The sequence below is a fragment of the Argentina silus genome (genome assembly GCF_951799395.1).
Source record: "Argentina silus genome assembly, chromosome: 12".
NCBI classification, from domain to species: Eukaryota; Metazoa; Chordata; class Actinopteri; order Argentiniformes; family Argentinidae; genus Argentina; species Argentina silus.
This window is the reverse complement of record NC_139666.1, coordinates 4,300,615-4,322,628: the sequence shown is the minus strand read 5'-3', so window position 1 is coordinate 4,322,628 and position 22,014 is coordinate 4,300,615. Positions and strand designations below refer to the sequence as shown.

Here is a 22,014-nt window from a genome sequence, read left to right as displayed (position 1 = left end):
TTTGGTGACATCTGAGCGTTTGATTGGTTCTCAGGCTGCTGTTTCACAGCCCCCCAATTGGTATTGGCTTGTCTATTAGCTGTCGCTGGGCACTGTGTCCAAGTGTTCAGCCTGACACCCCAGACCCCATGGAGCCTGCGATCAGGGGACTGACAGGCTGGTTTGGGCCAGGTGCAGGCAGCCGCAGAAATGATGAGTTAGTCCCTCTCATCAGCTAAAAATACCCCCCTGCACTCAGATCGTTATGGTAGCTCAGAGAATGAGCTGAGACTGTATCCCTCAGATATCGAATACTGTCATCCTAGCGATTGTTCTCAGACATGTACGATGTGTATTTTGTAATGGTAAGCTAACTCCAGCTAAATTCAGTTTCTACATGTGTCTCTCCTCTCAGGGTGTCTACCGACATGTCAACAACAGCGCCAACGTTTACACAGCCGCTGCAAAGCGTTGTGGCACTAGAGGGTAGTGCCGCAACGTTTCAGGCTCAAGTTAGTGGTAAGAAAGCATTCTCTGTCATGATATACATTGTTAGTGGTGACTAAGCATTCCCTGTCATTACATACATTGTTAGTGGTAACTAAGCATTCCCTGTCATTATATATACAACACAAAGGTTCACTACAGGTGTCATGTATTGAACCATGATGTTGTTATGATGTATGTTATTTTTTTCAAGAACTTAACAAATTGAAAATCTGTGTAACCAATTAGAAGCAGTTGATTTTGTGTGGTTCCAGCCAAGCCTGTCTTTGCACTGGCCATATGCTTGATCTCAGTGCAGATGAATATTTGATCAGAATTGTAATGCACCAATCAACACTAACATGGCTACACCTTTCCCAACAGGTGCTCCAGTTCCTGAGGTGAGCTGGTTTCGTGATGGCCAGGTTCTTTCTGCTGCGGCTCTGCCCGGCGTACAGATCTCGTTCAGCGATGGCCGCGCTGTTCTGACGATCCCTGCTGTGACCGCCGCACACAGTGGAAGATTTTCTGTGAGAGCTACCAATGGAGCTGGACAAGCCACTAGCACCGCTGAACTTCTTGTTACAGGTGACAACGTGTATTTCTTTTACTTAAGAGATTTGTTCAGTGCTAATCTTATTGTGTGGCAGACACACCACTAACACACTCTTTTCTATATCTCTACAGCGGAGACTGCGCCACCTAACTTTATTCAGAGACTTCAGAGTATGACCGTGAGACAAGGAAGCCAAGTGAGACTGGATGTTCGTGTGACAGGAATCCCTACACCTGTGGTAAAGTTCTACAGAGAGGGAGCTGAGATACAGAGTTCCGCCGACTTTCAGATTGTTCAAGAAGGAGACCTTTACAGTTTGCTGATTGCCGAAGCCTTCCCAGAGGATTCTGGAACATACTCGGTTAACGCTTCAAACAGCAGCGGACGGACTACCTCCACTGCTGAACTACTGGTTCAGGGTAAGACTTTATTATGTGTGTTCTCTGGTGGGGCTCATGTGGTTAGGTTAGGTGTACAAATAATGACCAGTTTAGCCTAAGCATATTCATTGGTATAGAACTCATGGCTACCAAATGAACACATTTTAATTTCAAACTATATTCATAAGCACATTTTACATAGTGCTTGCAGCCTAACATACTTTAAATGTAAGAATTATGAATGCATGTACTGCACATAATGATCATTGCATGTACTGCACATAATGATCATTGTAGATGATCTAAATGATCATTGTAGATATTTAATTACTGACTTTTCCATTTTTCAGGAGAGGAGGTAGCAGTGCCTGCTAAGAAGACCAAAACTGTTGTGTCAACTTCTCAGATTTCTCAGACTCGCCAGACCAGAGTTGAAAAGGTAACAAACAAAGATTCTACTGTGACCTGAAAGTGGCAATCTGGGATTTAAACAACAATAAAACCATGTCCCCCCACTTTTTTTTTTTTTTTTGTCAACTGAGGGATGGGGGTGCAGAAATGTAAACAATCTAAAATGTATAGACGGACCATCCTTGAGATTAAAATGATAGTTTTAACCATGTGTTGAAGCTATACAGTGTTTGTTTACAGTCGCGTTTGTTTATAAACAACGTGTAAAACAAGCTTATATTTTGGCTTCTGATGGGCCAAGACAGATGAATTAAGTTTATAAGGCATTTATATCCTTCAAGAATCAATGGCTATAGGTCATTCATTTTAAAGTCCAAAAATCAGTCTACCAATCCCAGATTGCTCCTTTATTAACAATAACAAACAAGAGACAAACATGAATCTCTTCTAACCCCTACCTGCTTTTTCCTCAGAGAATGGAGGCTCATTTCCAGTCCAGCACTTCAGCCATGATGGAAATGCATGTTGAAGGGGGTGTTGTGACCCAGCAACTGTCACACAAGACTCCCCCACGTGTGCCTCCAAAGCCAACTTCCAAGTCCCCAACTCCACCATCTCTGGCATCCAAGGTTGCGGGCGCTCGTCATCAATCTCCCTCACCAGTGAGACACGTGAAGGCGCCCACTCCGACCCCAGTCAGGTAAAAGAGGTTTATCTTTACTTTTGCAATAACCATTGTTTCTGTGGTGATCATCACACTGTCCATTTGCCTGTGTTCACCTCAAAGAACATCAAAACGATTTCTGTTTCTGTTTTCTATTTCAGGCCCGTCTCTCCTACTTCAAGACTGTCTGTGTCACCCATCAGACCTGTGAAATCACCCCTGACCACACGTAAACAGACGGCGCAGGGCGCAGAAGTCCTTCCACCTTGGAAGAAGGGAGAGTACATGGCAGAGGCAAGCTACACTAGCGTGACCTCCGCAGCCACCAGTATCCAGACCTCCGCCACCCATCTCCGCATGGAGCAGCACTGGGAGGGCTCACAACAGCAGCAGCAGCAAGTGACTGGTGCCTCTGTCAGAGAGGTAAGGACATTCCCATTGGGGCCTCTGAACAGGGCCACCTAGTGGTTGACTGTGAGAGGTGTGAATGTACAGTGCCTTCAGGAAAGTATTCAGACCCCTTAACTTTTTCCACATTATGTTGTGTTATAAATCAATTTAAAATGGATTAAATTAAAAGAATTCGCGATCAATGCACACAATACAAAGCAAAAACAAGTTTTTTTTTAAAAATAATTCAGTAAATTTATTAAAATTGAAATACAGAAATACCCTTTGCTATGACACTCTTAAAATGAGCTAAAATGAAAAATTGTCATCAACAAATCACTCAATGAGTTGAATTGAGTCCATCTTAATGGAAGGATAATAGTTCACGTAATTTTGGAATTAATATCTTTGTTTTTATAGGGTCTCTGATTTGCATTGGAATCAATTACACGCTGTGTAGATTAGGATGTCACCAACTCAGCAAATTTCATAATTTTCTCTTGATCCTGACAAACTCCCCAGTCCCTGCCAGTGACAAACATACCCATAACTTGATGCAGCTACCACTATTCTTCACACGAGAGATGGTCCGGAAACTGCATTGCATGTTCTGGATTTGCACCAAACTTAATGCTTTGTAGTAAAACCAAATAAACACATTTCCAGACACTTTCTTTGCTGTATCACTTAAATTCATTGTTTCAAACACAATTATGGATATGAGATAGATTATTTTCCATTAAGGGATTATTTTTGGCCACTTGGTTATAGACCAATTTGGTAGAGTGACTGAGAGGATGTTGTCCCATCGACTGTGCTTTTTCCTCTCCACCATTCAACTTTGTATATTTTTGTCTCCTCAGTCTCCTCAGGCCTCAGAGTTGCATTCCTGAGCAGTTTTGTTCCTCTCCGTTTGCTCAGTTTGTAATGACAACCTGATCCACACAGTGTGGAATTGATTCCTATGCAAATCAGAGACCCCATAAAAACAAAGATATTAATTCCAATATGACATGAAGTATTATCCTTGCATTAAGATGGACTCAATTCAACTTATTGAGTGATTTGTTGATGACATTCTTGCATTTTAGCTAATTTGAAGAGTGCCATAGCAAAGGGTCTGAATACTTATGTACATGAGGTATTTCTGTATTTGAATTTTAATAACTTTACTGAAATTTCTAAAAACCTGTTTTCGCTTTGTCATTATGGAGTATTATGTGTGGATTAATGGCAAATTCTTTTAATTTAATCCATTTTAAATTGAGTCTATAGCACAACAAAATGTGGAAAAAGTGAAGCGGTCTGAATACTTTCCGAAGGCACTGTAGATACTACTGTTAATTGAGATGCTTTAACAATGTCTAAATGAGAAAGCATTGTTGCAATGTTGCAACATCACTTTTATCATCCATGTGATCTGTTTTCCTTGATGAAAGCTTAACATTATTGCATATGAGAGAGCCCTAATCCAGCAAATGTATGACAGAGCCCGCATGACCAGGATGATAGAATGATGGCTGTAGCTACAGTATTAGCAGCAGTGGATCAGGCTGGCAGCCGCAGTCCTGAGTCTGTAGATGGGTCCAGCAGCACAGAGACAAGCATGTCTACTCTGTGTTCAGAATCTTTACCTGATCAGGTAGTTGAGAACCCCTATCTGCTATGTATCCAGTCAACCCTTCCACTCACTCATCCACATTTCCCTCCCCCATCAATCTCATTTTCAAACTAAGCATTTTTTGCATCTTTTACATTTCTGTTTATTCTGTCCATTTCATTCATGGCATAAACTTTTGTTTAGCCCTTCCACAAGACATCCTTACATTCTTTTGATATTCATATTCAGAAATGAATGCAGAAAATGAATCACTCGTGGCAATGATGACAACCTGATTTGATTTTCACTTTATCATTGTTTGGCGATATGTAGCCTACACCAGACATGGACACAGCAGCAATCACGGCAACAATGGAGGCAGTTGTTACACAGGGTATTGAAGGAGAGATTCATGACACTGAGATCCAACAGGGAGACATGGATATTTCTCCTGCCTTATGTCTGCTGCATAATGAGGAGCAGGTAGCTGAAGATCATATCAGATTACCCACTGCCCACTTTGTTCACGTTTTCTCTATCTATGGTCTAATTACAGTTGTTCTTCTGTTTTTTGCACCGCATGCATGCTGTGCAAGCTTTGATAAGGGTTGAGCACTTGTTTTAGCTGACCACTGTGTGACGCACCCCACCACGCTGAGTGACAAGTATTGCTGTGACTGTTCTGTTTGTGATAAGGTGTTACTTTATACCAAAATGATGTTAATGTAAAAGGTTGCAAGTGTCCAAATGTTCATGTTGTGTTGTGTCTACAGTATGTAACATCCTATTGTCTTTCTGGTAAACCAGGGTTGGGGTCAATTCAATTCAAATTCAATTACATTTTTCAGGAAATTCCACCAATTCAATTCACATTCCAGATCCTCTCTTGTAATTCAGAATCAATTCAATTCTTCTAAATAGAAATGTGTAGTCAATTCAAACAATTCAATTCCCAATTAAATATTCCTCCACAACAACAATCCCTCATTAGACCTATTTAGTTTGCTCAAGTTGTATTACATGATTCAAGCCACCTAAATCATTAGCTACCTTAATGAAATATTTGATTAGAACTACGGCATATAATCTATTATCATGCAGTTTATTATTTCAGTACAAACAGTGCATACAGTACATTAGCAAATGTTGGAATTAGCATTTAATTATGTATGTACTGTTTTATATTAAAATAAACCGCATGATTATAGATTATATTCCAAAGTATGCAACATAAACAATTTAAATTCAACTCAATTTTGAAGTCTTCTATTCAAATTCCAATGGTTGAAATGTTTACAATTGTAATCACAATGTAAGCAGTGGCATTTCAAATTACACGAAGGGTCTTAGAATTTCAGTCAACGGTAAATTCTCCACTTCATGATCAAATTCAAAGAATTGGCCCGTGAATGTCGATTGGAACGATCCCATACCTGCTATCAACTGCCATGGATGATATGAGATCTATGTGCTGTATCACATCCACTGCTTGTTGTCTCCAGGGTGAGGGTGGGAAAAAGGCTGAGGCCGTGGCCACAGTGCTCGCTGCTGTCGACCTGGCACGTGTTCGGAAGCCTGTGCATGCAGAGGGCGGTCATGCTGAAGAGGAAGCTTTAGAATCTGATTTGACACAGCAGACAATGCTGAACGCTGAGCAACATTGGGCAACCAGGACAGTGAAAACAGAGGCTGTTCAAATGCCAACGACAATACAAACCGTTACCCCCGAGCAAACCCTTCATGTCTCCCAGGTCAGACGGGTCATTTTAAAAGTAGACAAATAAACATACTGTATTTCAAAAATGCTTCATCTTCTAACCTGTACATTACATTTTCAGCTGTAATCACTCGATCTTAATTTTGTTGGTTACTTTAGCTCCAAAGAAGTACAGAAATGACCACCCATGTGGACTCTGCTCTCGCACCATCCCCAATTCCACATTTCACAGTTTCAAAAGTTACTGTCCCTAAACCTGATCATAGCTATGAGGTAAGCATAGGCAACATTGGGCAAGCAGTGTAACATAACCTACATAAAAAAGCGTGTAATATTGCACTAAAAAGTACATTATTTGCATTCATTATTTTGCCTGTCTTGTAGTCTATGCCTACAAGATTAGTAAATGTAAATAGTGTTTTTGTTTTGTTTTGTTTTTTTAACTTTTAATAGTCAAAAATAATATATTATTCAGCATACTCTCATATTAATTTTAGCTTTAATCAAACTAACTTAGATTCCCCATTTAGTGGCAAAATAAAGTTCTACTAATAATATAATTTCCTTTTAATAGTCCTCTAAGAATATATTATTCAAAATCTTCTCATATGAATTTTTGCTTTAATCAACTAACTTAGATTCCCCATTTTGTGTCTAAACAAAGTTTTACTAATAATATAATTTCCTTTTAATGTCCTCTAAGAATATATTATTCAAAATCTTCTCATACACATTTTTGCTTTAATCAACTAACTTAGATTCCCTATTTTGTGTCTAAACAAAGTTTTACTAATAATATAATTTCCTTTTAATGTCCTCTAAGAATATATTATTCAATATCTTCTCACCTTTATTTTAGCTTTAATCAAACTAACGTAGATTCCCCATTTTGTGTTTAAACAATAATAAACCAAGAACTATTATATATTGTTCTGATTCATGATGGTAATGCTGTTCTCCTTGGGTTGGTCAGGTCTCAAGAGCAGGTTCTGCTATTGTCACGCTGCAGAAAGAGCTATCCTCAACCTCTGCTGCTCAAAAGATCATCAAGCCAGTCAAGCCTCCATCACATAAGGTTGTGGAGACAAGAGTGATGGCAGAGTCGACCCCACCGCCATTTAAAGATATCACCGAGAGATATCAGACGCAGTTTGACACTCAGTTACAGAGACAGATAGGCACTTCATATTCAGGGGGCATGGAGGAAATTTATGAGGATTGGGAAACTCAGGTTTGTAACCCAGATGCTGTACAGATAGTACTCCCCTCCTCTACAGTGTGTAACGGTGTTCCTGTATAGCTACTCACAATCCCTCTAATCGCTTACTGTCCTGTCCTACCTACCAGTCTCCCTAAAGAAACCATTTATTTAATCTGCTGCAAAACAAATGAAACGAAGACTTTGAGTCCCATATAGCAAAATGTATTGAGTTTGACATTTATAAAAAATCTCTGCATTTCATAGGTTGTCGAGTCAGCTGCTGTTCCTTCACAAGTGGAGGAGAGTGTGGTACCACCAACTCTTGTGGCTGTAAGTATTTTAAACTGTTTCGTACAATTCTTAAAAATTAACGGTATCTGTAGACACACATTTTAAAATGTTTGTTTTTCATTTCCAGGGCCTGAAGAATATAACTGTGACTGAGGGTGAATCTGTGACTCTGGAATGCCAGATCACTGGTTACCCTGCCCCTGGCATCATGTGGTTCAGAGAGGACTACAGAATTGAGAGCTCCATTGACTTCCAGATTACTTATGAGAGCAGATTTGCTCGTCTGGTGATCCGCGAGGCCTTTGCAGAAGACAGCGGTCGCTTTACTTGCACTGCCACCAGCGAAGCTGGGACAATCAGCACTTCCTGCTACCTGCTTGTCCAGGGTAAGTGTATGTGTGCAACTTTATAGAATGAGGTCTTTATGCACTGTCAGAAAAAGATCTCTTAGACTTCTCTTGATGTTACTTATAAAGGTGCTGGTCCTCAGCAATAACTTCATGAAAGAAAACAGGACACACTCCAGAATAGGTTGAATTTATATTTATTTTGATTTAATCATAAAAAAAAACTAAAATAGAAAGCAAGCCAAATTTGGTGTGTGTGTACCTTTACCTTAAATGTTTTTGTTTCCATGACCTGTGAAGTGCTCTGGGTATGTGATAGAAGTGCTATACAAATAAAATGCATTATTAAAGGTACCTTATTGGAAAGATTCATTAAATGAAACTTCATTTAACATATTTTCTACTGCAGTGTCAGAGGAAATCGAGAGCAGGGAGGAGTTAACTGCTGCCACTGAACACATTGAAACTACTCAACAGAAACAGTGAGTGGAAAAAAGCTATTCTTATTTTGAAATGTGTTATCTATTCGACCTTGGCTGAAATAGTATTTGAAATATTTTCTTTAGATGTGTTTGATTTAGCTTGCCTGGCGCAATGAAAACAATTTGTCTCCAAAAAAATGAATCATCTCCAGAGTGCAAACCCTGCCCTGAAGTATTTCAAAGTGTTGAAATTGAACTTAAATCACCAAACATCATTTTAGGTTAACAGTTGAATCGAAAGAAGAGACCATGGCAGAGTCTGTGGAAACCGCCACCATTGCTCCCTTCTTCATTAAGAAGCCAACTATGCAGAAGTTGGAGGAGGGTGGAAGTGTGGTCTTTGAGTGCCAGATCGGAGGCAGCCCCAAGCCCCACATTTTCTGGAAGAAGAGTGGAGTACCCCTTACTACTGGATACAGGTATATTTTCAATTAATCTACTTTGCATTTGGGACATTCTGTGTGAAAGAATTTCCATGATGTCTTTTATTTTTCTTAAAATGTTCCCCTTTGTAGAAAGATCTAAATTATTAGTGATAAATAATTTATAAAAGTTGCGGTGTTCATGTCAATTTGGCCTTACCCAGGCTTCCTTTGAGACTTCTTCGATGGTACAGAGACATTGTTTATTCTTTGTATTAAGAGCTGTACCTAAGCTTTGATTACAGTCAATTCACATTAATTCATGAATTCCTGAAAGTATAAAGATTAGTTGCTCTCATTTTGGGTTGTAATGGTTTATACACATTTCATCAACACATGCAATTTCTAAAGTGACATCTCAACTACTTTTAGAGTTATTATCCAGTTTGTACAGAAGAATTATTCACAAACATGTTCCATATCAGTATGACATCCTGGAATTTTAAGTACACTCCATTTTCACTAATATTGCATACTGTAAATGCCTACTAAATAGGTTGGTCACTGCAGTATGAACATTTGGTATTCTCATAGATTTGTAAGATTAATAAAATATATTTAAAAAATAATAATAATAATAAAAAATAAAAGAAATTAGCCTACTGGCATTACGACTGCCAATGGCCCCTGGTGTGAGCATTGATTACTTTGTCTCATGATGACTGTTGGATAGATGATTCACTTACTTAAACAAATGTATTTGTTGTACGTCGCTTTGGATAAAGGCGTCTGTTAAATGCCATAAATGTAAATGTAAACTATGTAATGTTGGTTGATTGTGCTGTTAAAAAATATATTTTATATTCATCTAATAGATATAAAGTTGCCTACAAGAAGGAAACTGGAGAGTGTAAATTGGAGATCTCCATGACATTTGCTGATGATGCGGGAGAGTACTCCATCTTTGTCAAGAACCAGCTTGGAGAAGCTTCTGCCTCAGCCAGCCTGCTTGAGGAAGGTTAGTCTGTTTAATCTGAATATAAATGGGACATATTGAATATATAATACATACAAACTGAAACTGTGCTGTTCAGAAAAGGGCTGAATATGTTCAAATGTTGAACTTGCCTTTTGTTCATGCATTTTTTTTACAGAGGAATATGAAGCCTACATGAAGAAACATGAAGAGACATTTAAGACTGAAGTGACTACGATGGTGCAGGAGCCCAAAGTGGGAGATGTACCTCCTGTTGTTGTGAGTGAATATGACCAGAGGAGAATGGCCCAGCAAGCACAGATGAGGCAAACCTTTGTCTCAGAGCAGGTATTTTGATCAAAAGATGTAACAAGTTATCACTGTGAAGTGGTGAAGTTTGGTTGTTCTCAGCCACATGTTTTCATTAAGAAAAGACAACAACTTCTATTGTGTTAAACTTTCTTATAGGAATTCCAAATATCTGCATTTGAGGAGAGGATTATCCATGAGATTGAGTTCCGCATCCTGAAGATTACCTACCAGGAACTGGTGACTGAGGATGGAGAAGAGATGGTCATGAATGTGGCAGAACACGAGTCTGTGCAGTCAGCCTTTGACACTCCAGTTAAAAACTACAGAATTATGGAAGGAATGGGGGTCACTTTCCACTGCAAAATGGCAGGAACTCCACTGCCCAAGGTAAAGAAATCATGTCATTTTAGATATTTTTTTTGAAGTCTAACAAACACCACATGATGTAAAATATTAAACAAAACCATCATATTGAATTTTTATCAAGTTTCTTTCTGTTTTGTCTCTCAAAAGATTGCGTGGTATAAAGATGGCAGGCGCATCAGTCATGGCGGCCGTTACCAGATGGAGGTTCTTCAGGACGGGAGAGCCAGCCTACGTCTCCCTGTGGTGCTGCCAGAAGATGAGGGTGTTTACACAGCATTTGCTAGCAACATGAAGGGAAATTCTGTTAGCTCTGGCAAGTTGTACGTGGAGCCCACTGCAGCAGGAGGAGCTCAGCGATACACACCTCAGCCAGAGGCAATGCAGAGAATTCGGTGAGATGTCATACTCACAGAGGCGTTACTACCATGCGTAACGGCCATTTTCAGAAAGCCATCTTAACAGCTTGACTTTTATTATTTGCTCAGGTCCACGTCCCCACGATCTGCAAGCCGCTCTCCCGGTCGCTCTCCTGGACGCTCTCCTGCACGTAGGCTTGATGAGACTGATGAGAGTCAGCTGGAGAGGCTGTACAAGCCTGTGTTTGTCTTGAAGCCATCCTCATTCAAGTGCTCTGAGGGGCAGACTGCGAGATTTGACCTGAAGGTTGTTGGTAGACCCATGCCTGACACCTACTGGTTCCACAATGGTAAGTGATGTGAAAGCAATTTTACCCTGGCATGATGTCAGGCATTTAATCATCTCTTAAACATCTCTTATTAAACATCTCTTCTTTTCAGGGAAACAAGTGGTCAATGACTACACCCACAAGATAGTTGTTAAGGAAGATGGAACTCAGTCACTGATTGTGGTTCCAGCCATGCCCCATGACTCTGGAGAGTGGACAGTTGTCGCTCAAAACAGAGCTGGAAAAACCTCTGTTTCCATGACTCTTACAGTTGATGGTATGTATGGTATATTTTTGTACCTAGAGCTGGTCACATACTGTATCATATTTTTATCTAATTGTTGACAATATCTGTGTCATTAATTCAGAGACGTTAGATATTTGGTATGCACTGCCTAATATCTTTTTTGATATTGAGATTTTTGTTTATTTTCTCACAGCTAAAGAAAACTTGGTACGACCCCAGTTTATTGAGAAGCTGAAGAACATCAGCGTTAAGCAAGGCACTCTGGTTGAGTTGGCTGTCAAAGCCATTGGAAACCCCCTCCCTGACATTGTTTGGCTGAAGAACAGTGACATCGTCTCCCCACATAAGCACCCAAATATCAAGTGAGTGTCTTGTCACTTGAAAATGCACTTCTTGTTTTGATCTTCCATCATGACTGTCATAACATTTTAATCTATTCAGATAGAATAATAGAAATGTGTATTTCAGGGTTGAAGGTACCAAAGGAGAAGCCAGATTCCAGATCCCTGCATCAGTGGGCTCTGACAGTGCTTGGTACACAGCCACAGCCATCAACAAAGCTGGAAGAGATACCACTCGCTGCAGGGTCAATGTTGAGGTGGATGTTAGTGAACCTGAACCAGAGAGGAAGCTTGTTATTCCTAAGGGAACTTACAAGGCCAAGGAAATTGCAGCTCCAGTTTTGGAACCTTTGCATCTTCGTTATGGCCAAGAGCAGTGGGAGGAGGGTGACCTGTATGACAAGGAGAAACAGCAGAAACCACAGTTTAAGAAGAAGCTCACCTCCGTCAGACTGAAGCGCTTTGGTCCTGTCCATTTTGAATGCAGGCTGACACCTATTGGTGACCCCATTATGGTAGTTGAGTGGTTGCATGATGGCAAACCCCTGGCAGCTGCTAACAGGTTGCGCATGGTTAATGAATTTGGCTACTGTAGTCTTGACTTTGAAGTTGCTTATGCCAGAGACAGTGGTGTCATCACCTGCAGAGCCACTAACAAGTTTGGAGTTGACCAGACCTCAGCCACCCTGATTGTTAAGGATGAGAAGAGCCTTGTTGAGGAAAGCCAGTTACCTGAGGGTATGAAGGGAATACACAGAATTGATGAGATAGAGCGCTTGGCTCATGAGGGAGGTCCTTCAGGAGTCACTGCAGATGAAGGTTCTGAGAAGACAAAGCCTGAGATTGTCCTTCTACCTGAGCCAGCAAGAGTGCTGGAAGGTGACATTGCAAGATTCCGTTGCAGAGTGATCGGTTATCCAACACCTAAGGTCAACTGGTACCTCAATGGACAGCTCATTCGCAAGAGTAAGAGATTCAGACTTCGCTATGATGGTATTTACTATCTTGAGATTGTAGATATCAAGTCGTACGATACAGGAGATGTCAAAGTGGTGGCTGAGAGCCCGCAGGGTATAGCTGAGCACAGTGTGAAGCTGGAGATCCAGCAGAAAGAGGACTTCAGATCCATTCTTCGCCGTGCTCCAGAGGGCAAGGCCCCAGAGCCGAGCACCACAACTGAACCGGGGAGAGTTTCCTTCCAAGTTGTGAAAGTTGAAAAACCAGCTGAGGACCCCCAGTCCAAAGAGGTTGTGACACTAAAGAAGACCGAAAGAGTCATTCACTCGAAATCCACAGAAGAGACAGACGAGTTGAGGAACAAATTCAAGCGCAGGACAGAGGAAGGTTATTATGAAGCTATCACTGCTGTTGAGCTGAAGTCTCGCAGGAAGGATGAGTCCTATGAGGGAATGTTAAAAAAGAGGAAGGAAGAACTTCTTCATCATGCCAAAAAGATGAGCGAGGCTGAGAAGAAGAAAGAGGAGGAACGCAAAGTCACCGCTCCCACAATCAAACCAGAAAGAGTACAGCTCTCTCCTAGCATGGAAGCTCCAAAGATCTTGGAACGCATTACAAGTCAGACAGTTTCCCAGATGGATGAAGTTCGCTTCCGAGTCAGAGTTGTTGGTAGACCAGAACCTGAGTGCCAGTGGTTTAAGAATGGGATTTTACTGGAGAAGTCAGATCGCATCAGCTGGTACTGGCCCGAGGAACATGTCTGTGAATTGTTGATTAGAAATGTCACAGCAGAAGACTCTGCTAGCATTATGGTCAAAGCCATGAATATTGCAGGGGAGACTTCAAGCCATGGATTCTTGCTTGTGCAAGGTAAGTAATCATATAAGTACCTATTCCACTCAACACCATTACAAGGCCATTACAAAATGACTATGTAATTTGCAAATGTTTCTCTGGTACTTTGAGTAAAGTTTCCACTATTAATCATGTTCTGAAGTTAAATGTTGATTTATAAGAAATTGTTAATGAGGCTAAAGAAAAGATTCTATGGTCATGATTGATATTGTATGTGAATTGCTGCATCCCTAACATTCCTACATCTACCTTAACCATTGTAGGAAAGCAAATCATCACCTTCACACAAGAACTAGAGGAAACCAATGCTAAGGAGAAGGACACAATGGCGACCTTTGAGTGTGAAACAAACGAGCCTTTCGTTAAAGTCAAATGGCTGAGGAACAATGTGGAGATTTTCTCTGGAGACAAATACAGGATGCACTCAGACAGAAAGGTTCATTTCCTGTCAGTGCTGATCATCGGTATGAAGGACAATGATGAATACAGTTGTGCTGTTGCTGAGGAGGACGAAATCAGGACCACTGCCAGACTTGTTGTTGAAGGTATGTCAGCTTAGCAGTGCACTAGCAAAAATCGTGCAGTTATAAGCGCTGTAGGCAATGAGGGTCCTGTGCTGATATTTACTGTGTACCCTTCCCCCTCCTACAGGTGCCGCACTGGAGATAGTGAAGAAGCTGGAGAATACAGAGGTGCCTGAGACCTACTCTGGGGAGTTTGAGTGTGAAGTGTCACGCGAGGATGCAGATGGTACTTGGTATTTTGAGAGTAAAGAGATCACTCCCAGCAGCAAGTATGTGATTTCCTTCCGGCGTGGACGACACACATTGTCTGTGAAAGATGTCAGGAAAGAAGATCAGGGGAAATATACATTCACAGCAGGGGAGTTCAAGACAAGTGCATCCCTGAAGATGAAATGTGAGTATTATATTAAATAGTTACCAATTTACTTACGGCTAAATAGCTCCAATAGTTAAAAAATGTTAACATTTCAAAGAGACAGGGCTTGGGTAAAATGAGTTTGATTGCATAGCTAGCAATGCATTTGCATGCTATTTACATTAAATTCTCATAAATAACTGCCATGTTTTCATGGACAGACAATCTGTTGAGTTCCAATCAAATTGTATTAATTGATGCATCCGGTCCACTTGGAATATTATGTTGATTTGTGTCACTATTGGCGGTATTTAGCCAAATGGAGCATGGAGGTTATTGTTTAATTGACCTATTCACATTTGCATTTGTATGAAGTAGAGTGGACACAGGGTGATTTTGTCTCAATATTTCTTTTGCTTAAGTGCGTCCTGTGACATTGATGAATCCCCTGTCTGACCTGATGATCTGTGAGGGTGACATCGCTCAAATGGAAGTGCGTTTCTCTCAAGAAAATGTTGAGGGCGCGTGGATGAAGAATGGTCAAGCCATCTCTGCCACAGATCGCATTCACATTGTTATCGACAAGCACACCCACAAACTTCTAATAGAAAATGCGATTAGGGATGATTCTGGGACGTACTCCTTTGTGGTTCCAGCTCAGGAAATCTCAACCACTGGAAAGCTGACGGTTCAGAGTAAGTCTGATCTCATACGTTGTCTTACATTCTTTCATATATTATTGCCTTGTTGACGTGGTTGTTGAAATAATGACTTTTTTAATGTGTATTACAGCCATTGGTATATTGACCCCGCTCAAAGACCTTACTTCAGTTGAGGGCACCAAGGCTGTTATGGAGGCTAAAATCTCTGCTGCAGATATCAGCTCAGTGAAATGGTATCAAAATGACAAGCTTGTAATGCCCAGCGAGAGAATCCAGATGGTTGCAAAAGGATCCAAACAGCGTCTGGTGTTCAACAGGACTTTTGCCTCTGATGAGGGACAGTACAAGCTAGTTGTTGGCAAAGCTGACTCTAGCTGTAAACTCACTATCCAAAGTAAGCATTTTCTCTATTGAGGAAATACAACGTAAAAAATAATATATTTATAATATATAATCTAAAAAATAATTTACTCTGAGTAATAGACAGGATTCATATTTAACATTCACTTGTTACTGTTTTGCAGAAATTCAAATTGTGAAACATATGGAGGATCAGGTTTGCACCGAGACTCAGAATGTCACCTTTAATGTTGAGCTGTCTCACCCCGGAATCGATGCTGTCTGGACCTTCAAAAAACAACAAATCAAAGCTGATGCAAAGTACAAGATGGAGTCTAAGGGCAAGCATTACAGCCTAACTGTCATTAATACCATGAAGGATGAAGAGGGCCAGTACACATTTGCTGCTGGTGAACAGACATCCAGTGCAAAGCTTACAGTATCAGGTAACTTTCGTCTGTAAAGTACTTCTCACTGCAATCATAACTCATTCAACAACTTTCCAAACTTAATCAAAGAACTCACAGTCAGAGAGTTTAAGTACATTGTAATCAACATTTTCAATTGTTGATTACCCAAGACAGGAAATAAATCATGCTCCTTTTTCACACTCTAAATCGTTTATGACTATGTTTCCTCTATGCCCTTCCCCTTGCTCTTCGACCAGGTGGAGCTATAAACAGACCCCTACGTGACGTGACAGTTGCTGAGTCTCAGACAGCTGAGTTGGAGTGTGAGGTGGCCAACCCAAGTGCTGAAGGCAAGTGGCTTAAGGATGGACATCCTGTGGACTTCAACGACAATGTCAGGAGTGAGAAACGTGGCGCAGTGAGGCAGCTTGTTATTGACATAACCAGACCCCAGGACATCGGTGAATACACTTACCAGATTGCAAACTCAAAGACATCAGCCAACCTGAGAGTTGAGGGTAGGTTTCATTCCCTGGAGATGTAAAAATTCGTTAAAAATGTGGTATTTAGCAATTCACAACTGTAATTTAACGCAAATGTTTGAATCCATAGCTGTGAAAGTCAAGAAGACCTTGAGGAACCAAACTGTCACTGAGACACAGGAGGCAGTGTTCAGTCTGGAGCTCACCCATGAGAATGTGAAGGGCTCACAATGGATTAAGAATGGTGTAGAGATCCGCTCTGGTGATAAATATGAAATCACAGTTGTTGGCTTTGTCCACACCCTGAAGATCAAGAACTGTTCCACACACGATGAGTCTGTGTATGGATTCAAACTTGGAAAGCTTTCTGCAAATGCCAGATTGAATGTTGAGAGTAAGTACATCTTAACATCATCATAATTATGTGTATTATGTAATATATAGTGTTGTATAGATTAATCAACTAATACTTGACTTGATCAATAATGTTCTCTTCCATTCGTTTGGTTCGACATCTCACTATGTGATATGCACCCTTGCATACCGTATTCACTGAAACCCTATTCTTGTCTAATAATGTTTAGAAACTCCCACCAATTGCAATCTGATAGATAAATAGTTAGATTAATCAACTAATCTGAACACGATTTGTTTTAATCAACTGACAGTCCTATTAAGAAGTTGTATTACATCATTTAATTTTTTTTATCATTTGACCCATGCCAATCTTGTTTCAGCTATCAAGATTTTGAAGAAGCCTAAAGATGTGACATCACTGTTGGATGACACAGCCACTTTTGAGCTGAGCCTGTCCCATGACGACATCCCTGTGAAATGGATGTTCAATAATGTTGAGCTTAAACCAAGTGAAAACTGCAAAATGCTGTCTGAAAGAAAAACTCACAAGCTGATTATCCAGAAAGTGGACACTCACAAGGCTGGAGAGTATACTGCTATTGTTGGACATCTGCAGTGCACCGCCTCTTTATATGTTGAATGTAAGGGTTGATTTTGATCTTAGAGAACGTTCATGTTGCTTTCCAAATTAGATGGTATTTAATTACTTAACTCATTAGTGATATTTATTTGCAATATATTCACACATTTTTTTTTTTTTAAATCCAGCTTTGCGTGTCACAAAACCCATGAAGAGTATTGAAGTCCCAGAGACTCAGGTGGCTAACTTTGAATGTGAAGTGTCACATTTCAATGTTCCATCCACCTGGCTGAAAAATGGAGTGGAGATTGAAATGAGTGAGAAGTTCAGGATCGTGGTGCAGGGCAAACTTCACCAGCTCAAGATCACGAACACGAGCAGACAAGATTCTGCGGAATACACCTTCATCTGTGGAAACGACAAAGTCTCTGCAACTCTGACTGTTAGCCGTACGTTTCCTACTACTCTGCAGTTTTAAAGATTTTCATGACAAAAAATGTAAAGAAATGTACACTTAACATTTCTGTTTTTTATTTCGGCAGCTATTTTGATCACCTCCATGCTGAAAGACCTAAATGCTCAGGAACGAGACACCATCACATTTGAAGTGAATGTCAACTATGAGGGCATCACATACAAGTGGCTCAAGAATGGTGTTGAGATTCGGTCTACTGACAGATGTCAGAGTCGCAGCAAACAGCTAAGCCACTCGCTTACCATCCGAAATGTTCATTTTGGTGATGGTGCAGAGTACAAGTTTGTGGCTGGTGCTGCAACAACATCAGCTAAACTTTATGTTGATGGTGAGTTTTGTTCATTTGTTTTTCAAGGTTTGTCTGTAGATTTCACAATCGTAGGGTTATTTATCTGCCCTGTTTTGTGTTCTAGCTCGTGTGATTGAATTCACCAAGCATATCAAAGATATCAAGATAACAGAGAAGAAGAAGGCCACTTTTGAATGTGAAGTTTCTGAGCCTAACGTCCAAGTGACATGGATGAAAGATGGACAGGAGCTAGAAATGTCCGACAGGTATTTCTCAACGATTCACTTTTTGTGTTATCAGACACGCCTGTGAAATGCAGTTTATTGATTCTTCTATACCCTCTCTGAATACCATCTCTTAAACACCTTTATAGATACAAAGTCTCCACTGAGAAGTTTCTGCACCGTCTGCTGATCCAGACAGTTCGCATGTCTGATGCTGGAGAATATTCTGTGGTCGCTGGTGCAAGCGTGTCCAAGGGCAATCTCACTGTAGAGGGACGTGATGTCCGTATCACAGAGCCAGCGGAGAAAGAAATCACGGTGACTATAATCATACTTAATTTTGAAGGGCAACAGTTTGAAATTGTATAATTAACATTATCATTATTTAAAAAAATTATTGCTTAATTTCAGGTTGTTGAGAAACAAAGAACAACCATTGAGTTTGAAGTCAGTGAGGATGAGATTGAAGGTCGTTGGCTTAGGAACGGCGTTGAGATCCAATTTTCAGTTGAAGAAAGGTTCAACTACGTTACCATAAGAAAGATTCACCGTATGACCATCTCTGAAACCTATAGAAGCGATGCGGGAGAGTACATCTTTATCGCTGGCAAAAACAGGACTACGGTGACTCTTCACGTCAACAGTAAGTGCTGACTGTTTTTTTTTTTGCCTCTATAAATGAATGTCACATTGAGGGAATTATGCAATGGTTTGTAATGATGTAATTAGGGAATATATTGAGATTAAATATATTTGTAACAACAATTCAGATTGTTCACTGCTGCAACCGAACCATTATGCTACTCTAAGTTCATACACTGTTTTAAGTGTGTGTATTCCTCCATTCTCGTCCAACATCTTTCTTCATTCTCCCATTTAGTCCCTGAGCCACCTCAGATCATTCACCGCATGGAGCCTCTGTCTGTGGAGGCCGGCAAACCAGCTCGCTTCTCAGTGGAAGTGACAGGCGTCCCCCAGCCCAAAGTGTTTTGGTACAAGAACTCCCAGGCTCTCTCCACTGGGTTCAAGTGCAAGTTCCAGCAAGAAGGAAATGAGCACACACTGCTTCTCATTGAGGTGTTCCCAGAGGACGCAGCTGTCTACAACTGTGAGGCCAAGAATGACTTTGGCACGGCCACCAGCTCAGCTGCACTCGACGTGGAAGGTAAAGAGAAAAATAAACAATTACTTGTTTATGCAATGTTTTTACCAAAGTGATTACCTCATTTCTACACAGGTATAAGAGCAACTTGATGTAAAGTGACAAATAAACTATGACATGCCACAAATGAAGAGCAAAAATGGTTTCAGTGATTAATTAAGTCTACATCTTTTCCCTTTAAGTTTCAGAATTGGTTTCTCCTGACACTGGATCTCCTCTGTCCCCACCTGTGATCATTTCACGTCTCCACAACGTCTTAGTTAAAGAGGGAGAGTCCGCCAGATTCCAATGCCGTGTCTCTGGTGAAGGTATCTATCTATCCCCCCAGTTTTACTGTACTCTCTAAAACAGATTTCTGGAAACAATAACAATTATATGGACAACTTTTTCTCTTGCCAGATATGAAGATCACTTGGTACTGCGGGAATAGAGAGCTCAAACAGTCCGACTCCAAGATGTCTCAGTATGATGATACTTACCAACTGGAGATTGCCAGAGTTTACTCTGAAGAAGAGGGGGAATACACTTGCGTAGCCAGAAACTCAGCAGGAATGGTCTCTTGCTCTGCAACTTTGACACTTGATGGTGAGTTAAATTCTTATTGAGCGTAGATAGCTATGTCTGTATCTAAGTGTGCCTTTGTATTGTAAAAGGTTGATAGTGTTACTAAGAAAGACTCTTTTGGTTGATTAATAATTAGCCAATAGTGAGGTGCATAGTGCTGAATGGGGAAGTAGCAAGGTTTCATGCTTGTGTGTCTGGTATTCTAAATCCAGAGGTAAACCAATAAGGCAGCCAATAAGGCAGCCAATAAGGCAGCCAATAAGGCAGATAAAAAACATTGTCTTTCATTTCAAAGAGATGACAAACACTGCCAGGGTAATCATAGTTGACGCTTTCTCTGAACATGCTGGGCAATACATTTGCAAAGCCAGCAATAATGCAGGAAATGCTTTTTCACAGCACCTCTTTCAGTAAACACAACTGGTAACTTTACAGGTAATTCATTTGTTGCATGACAGCTATTATTTACAACATTAGTAGTACCTAAATGGTCACATATGGGAATATGGGAATCTACCTATCTTGGGAATCTCAAAACAAGCTTGCATGACAGAACTGGAATCCAGCTATTGTCACACTTCTCACTGTTCATGACATATCACCCATCAAATGCTCCCCCAACTGCGCACTGACAAATGTCAAAAGTAGCTTCAAGAAGTCACGATTTATTGTTGACCTATTTCTACTCTTTCTATTGCCCAGATCAAAATATGAAACCCATAGATAGGCAAAATGTGTCAAGCGCTGGGGAAACACAGATAAGTCACAAAAAGGATGTATATTCAGAAGGGTACCAGTCAGTGGACGAGTCAACACACAATGTACAGATCTATGAAACTGTGTCTGAGAAGTCAACAATGAGGATGACAACAACATCTGTACAGAGTGTTGAGGTTCATCAACAAGTGACTGTTGAGAAATCTGAAATGAGCATTCCTAGAAGCCCTACAGTGCTCTTGAAAATGAACGATGTCAGAGTGAAAATTGGTGAGATGGCGCAGTTCAACTGCTCGTTCAACGGGCAACCGCTTACTGAAATAGTATGGGATCATAATGGAAGGAACCTCACAAACACAGAGAGGGTGACATGCTCTGAAAATGGAGGGGTGCAATCCCTTGCTATACTGAGTGTTGAGCTTGGCGACCAAGGGACGTACCGCTGTACTACAACCAATAATCATGGGGAAAACAGCACCTCTGCTCAGCTCACAGTTGAAGGTGGTTACACACTCTATTGACTATCTCCACACTCTCCATTTCACTCCATCTGCTTCATGCTACTGTAAAACCTTTAATATCTCCTCTAGGTTGTTAACCAACTGTAATGTAATGGAATAACCGTCTTTGTAAATCTAGTTGTTTTCCCATTGCAAGCTTGCCCCTAACATCATCCTCCCACTTGACTAACTCCCATTGTTTAAAGCCTAGATATCCTCTTACTGATGAACTTAATCCCTAATCAATCTCCCTAACTTTATTCTCACTCAGCTAAAGAAGCAAATGTCAAAGCCGAAACCCCGATCCCTTCCGATTCTGTCCGTAAAGCCTCTCAAACAGACAAAGAGTCCTCTAAAAATCTCTCTGGCCAAGACAAGCAGGAGTCCTTACAGAAACGTGGACCTCCACCATCCTCCTCCCAGAGGCCTCTGAGCCATTTCATCTATGATTATTACCCTGATGTTATACCCTATGAAGAGCATGGTAAAGGTGGTGCCACCATCCCAGAGTTCCTTGTGAAACTGCCCCCAGAGATTCTTGTCAAACAAAGAGATGTCATCTCTCTGTTTTGCGTTATCAAGGGAATCCCTACTCCATTTGTGATTTGGCTACACAATCGGTTGATTGTTGAAGAGTGTGCTTCATATTCTCTGAAACACGATGGGCCCGTGTACTGTTTAAATCTTAAGAATGTTGCTCCTGGCCAAGGGGGCTCTTACACTTGCAAAATTGTCAACTCAGCAGGAGACGCTGAGTGCAGCACAATGA

The 22,014-nt window shown here is 40.7% G+C and overlaps 1 protein-coding gene across 1 annotated transcript in view; it reads left to right on the top strand.

Moving 5' to 3' along the window:
- Window positions 1-407: 407 nt before the first annotated feature.
- The window catches only part of LOC310813205 (titin-like), a gene marked incomplete at its 5' end in the record, with an annotated part of 146,534 nt that continues 124,927 nt past the window's right edge, over window positions 408-22,014 (top strand). The window contains 39 exon segments of the mRNA XM_083682068.1: window positions 408-498; window positions 850-1,053; window positions 1,153-1,440; window positions 1,752-1,840; window positions 2,286-2,512; window positions 2,638-2,899; window positions 5,969-6,217; window positions 6,343-6,456; window positions 7,157-7,414; window positions 7,649-7,714; window positions 7,803-8,061; window positions 8,432-8,504; window positions 8,726-8,923; window positions 9,742-9,884; window positions 10,021-10,190; window positions 10,311-10,541; window positions 10,668-10,912; window positions 11,006-11,226; window positions 11,318-11,482; window positions 11,646-11,814; window positions 11,921-13,620; window positions 13,869-14,150; window positions 14,257-14,523; window positions 14,907-15,179; window positions 15,277-15,540; window positions 15,671-15,931; window positions 16,153-16,413; window positions 16,508-16,771; window positions 17,115-17,375; window positions 17,503-17,763; window positions 17,857-18,117; window positions 18,203-18,344; window positions 18,452-18,620; window positions 18,714-18,945; window positions 19,183-19,467; window positions 19,647-19,772; window positions 19,864-20,053; window positions 20,969-21,246; window positions 21,517-21,729. Of these exon segments, the coding sequence (XP_083538194.1) occupies window positions 408-498; window positions 850-1,053; window positions 1,153-1,440; window positions 1,752-1,840; window positions 2,286-2,512; window positions 2,638-2,899; window positions 5,969-6,217; window positions 6,343-6,456; window positions 7,157-7,414; window positions 7,649-7,714; window positions 7,803-8,061; window positions 8,432-8,504; window positions 8,726-8,923; window positions 9,742-9,884; window positions 10,021-10,190; window positions 10,311-10,541; window positions 10,668-10,912; window positions 11,006-11,226; window positions 11,318-11,482; window positions 11,646-11,814; window positions 11,921-13,620; window positions 13,869-14,150; window positions 14,257-14,523; window positions 14,907-15,179; window positions 15,277-15,540; window positions 15,671-15,931; window positions 16,153-16,413; window positions 16,508-16,771; window positions 17,115-17,375; window positions 17,503-17,763; window positions 17,857-18,117; window positions 18,203-18,344; window positions 18,452-18,620; window positions 18,714-18,945; window positions 19,183-19,467; window positions 19,647-19,772; window positions 19,864-20,053; window positions 20,969-21,246; window positions 21,517-21,729 (9,712 nt within the window).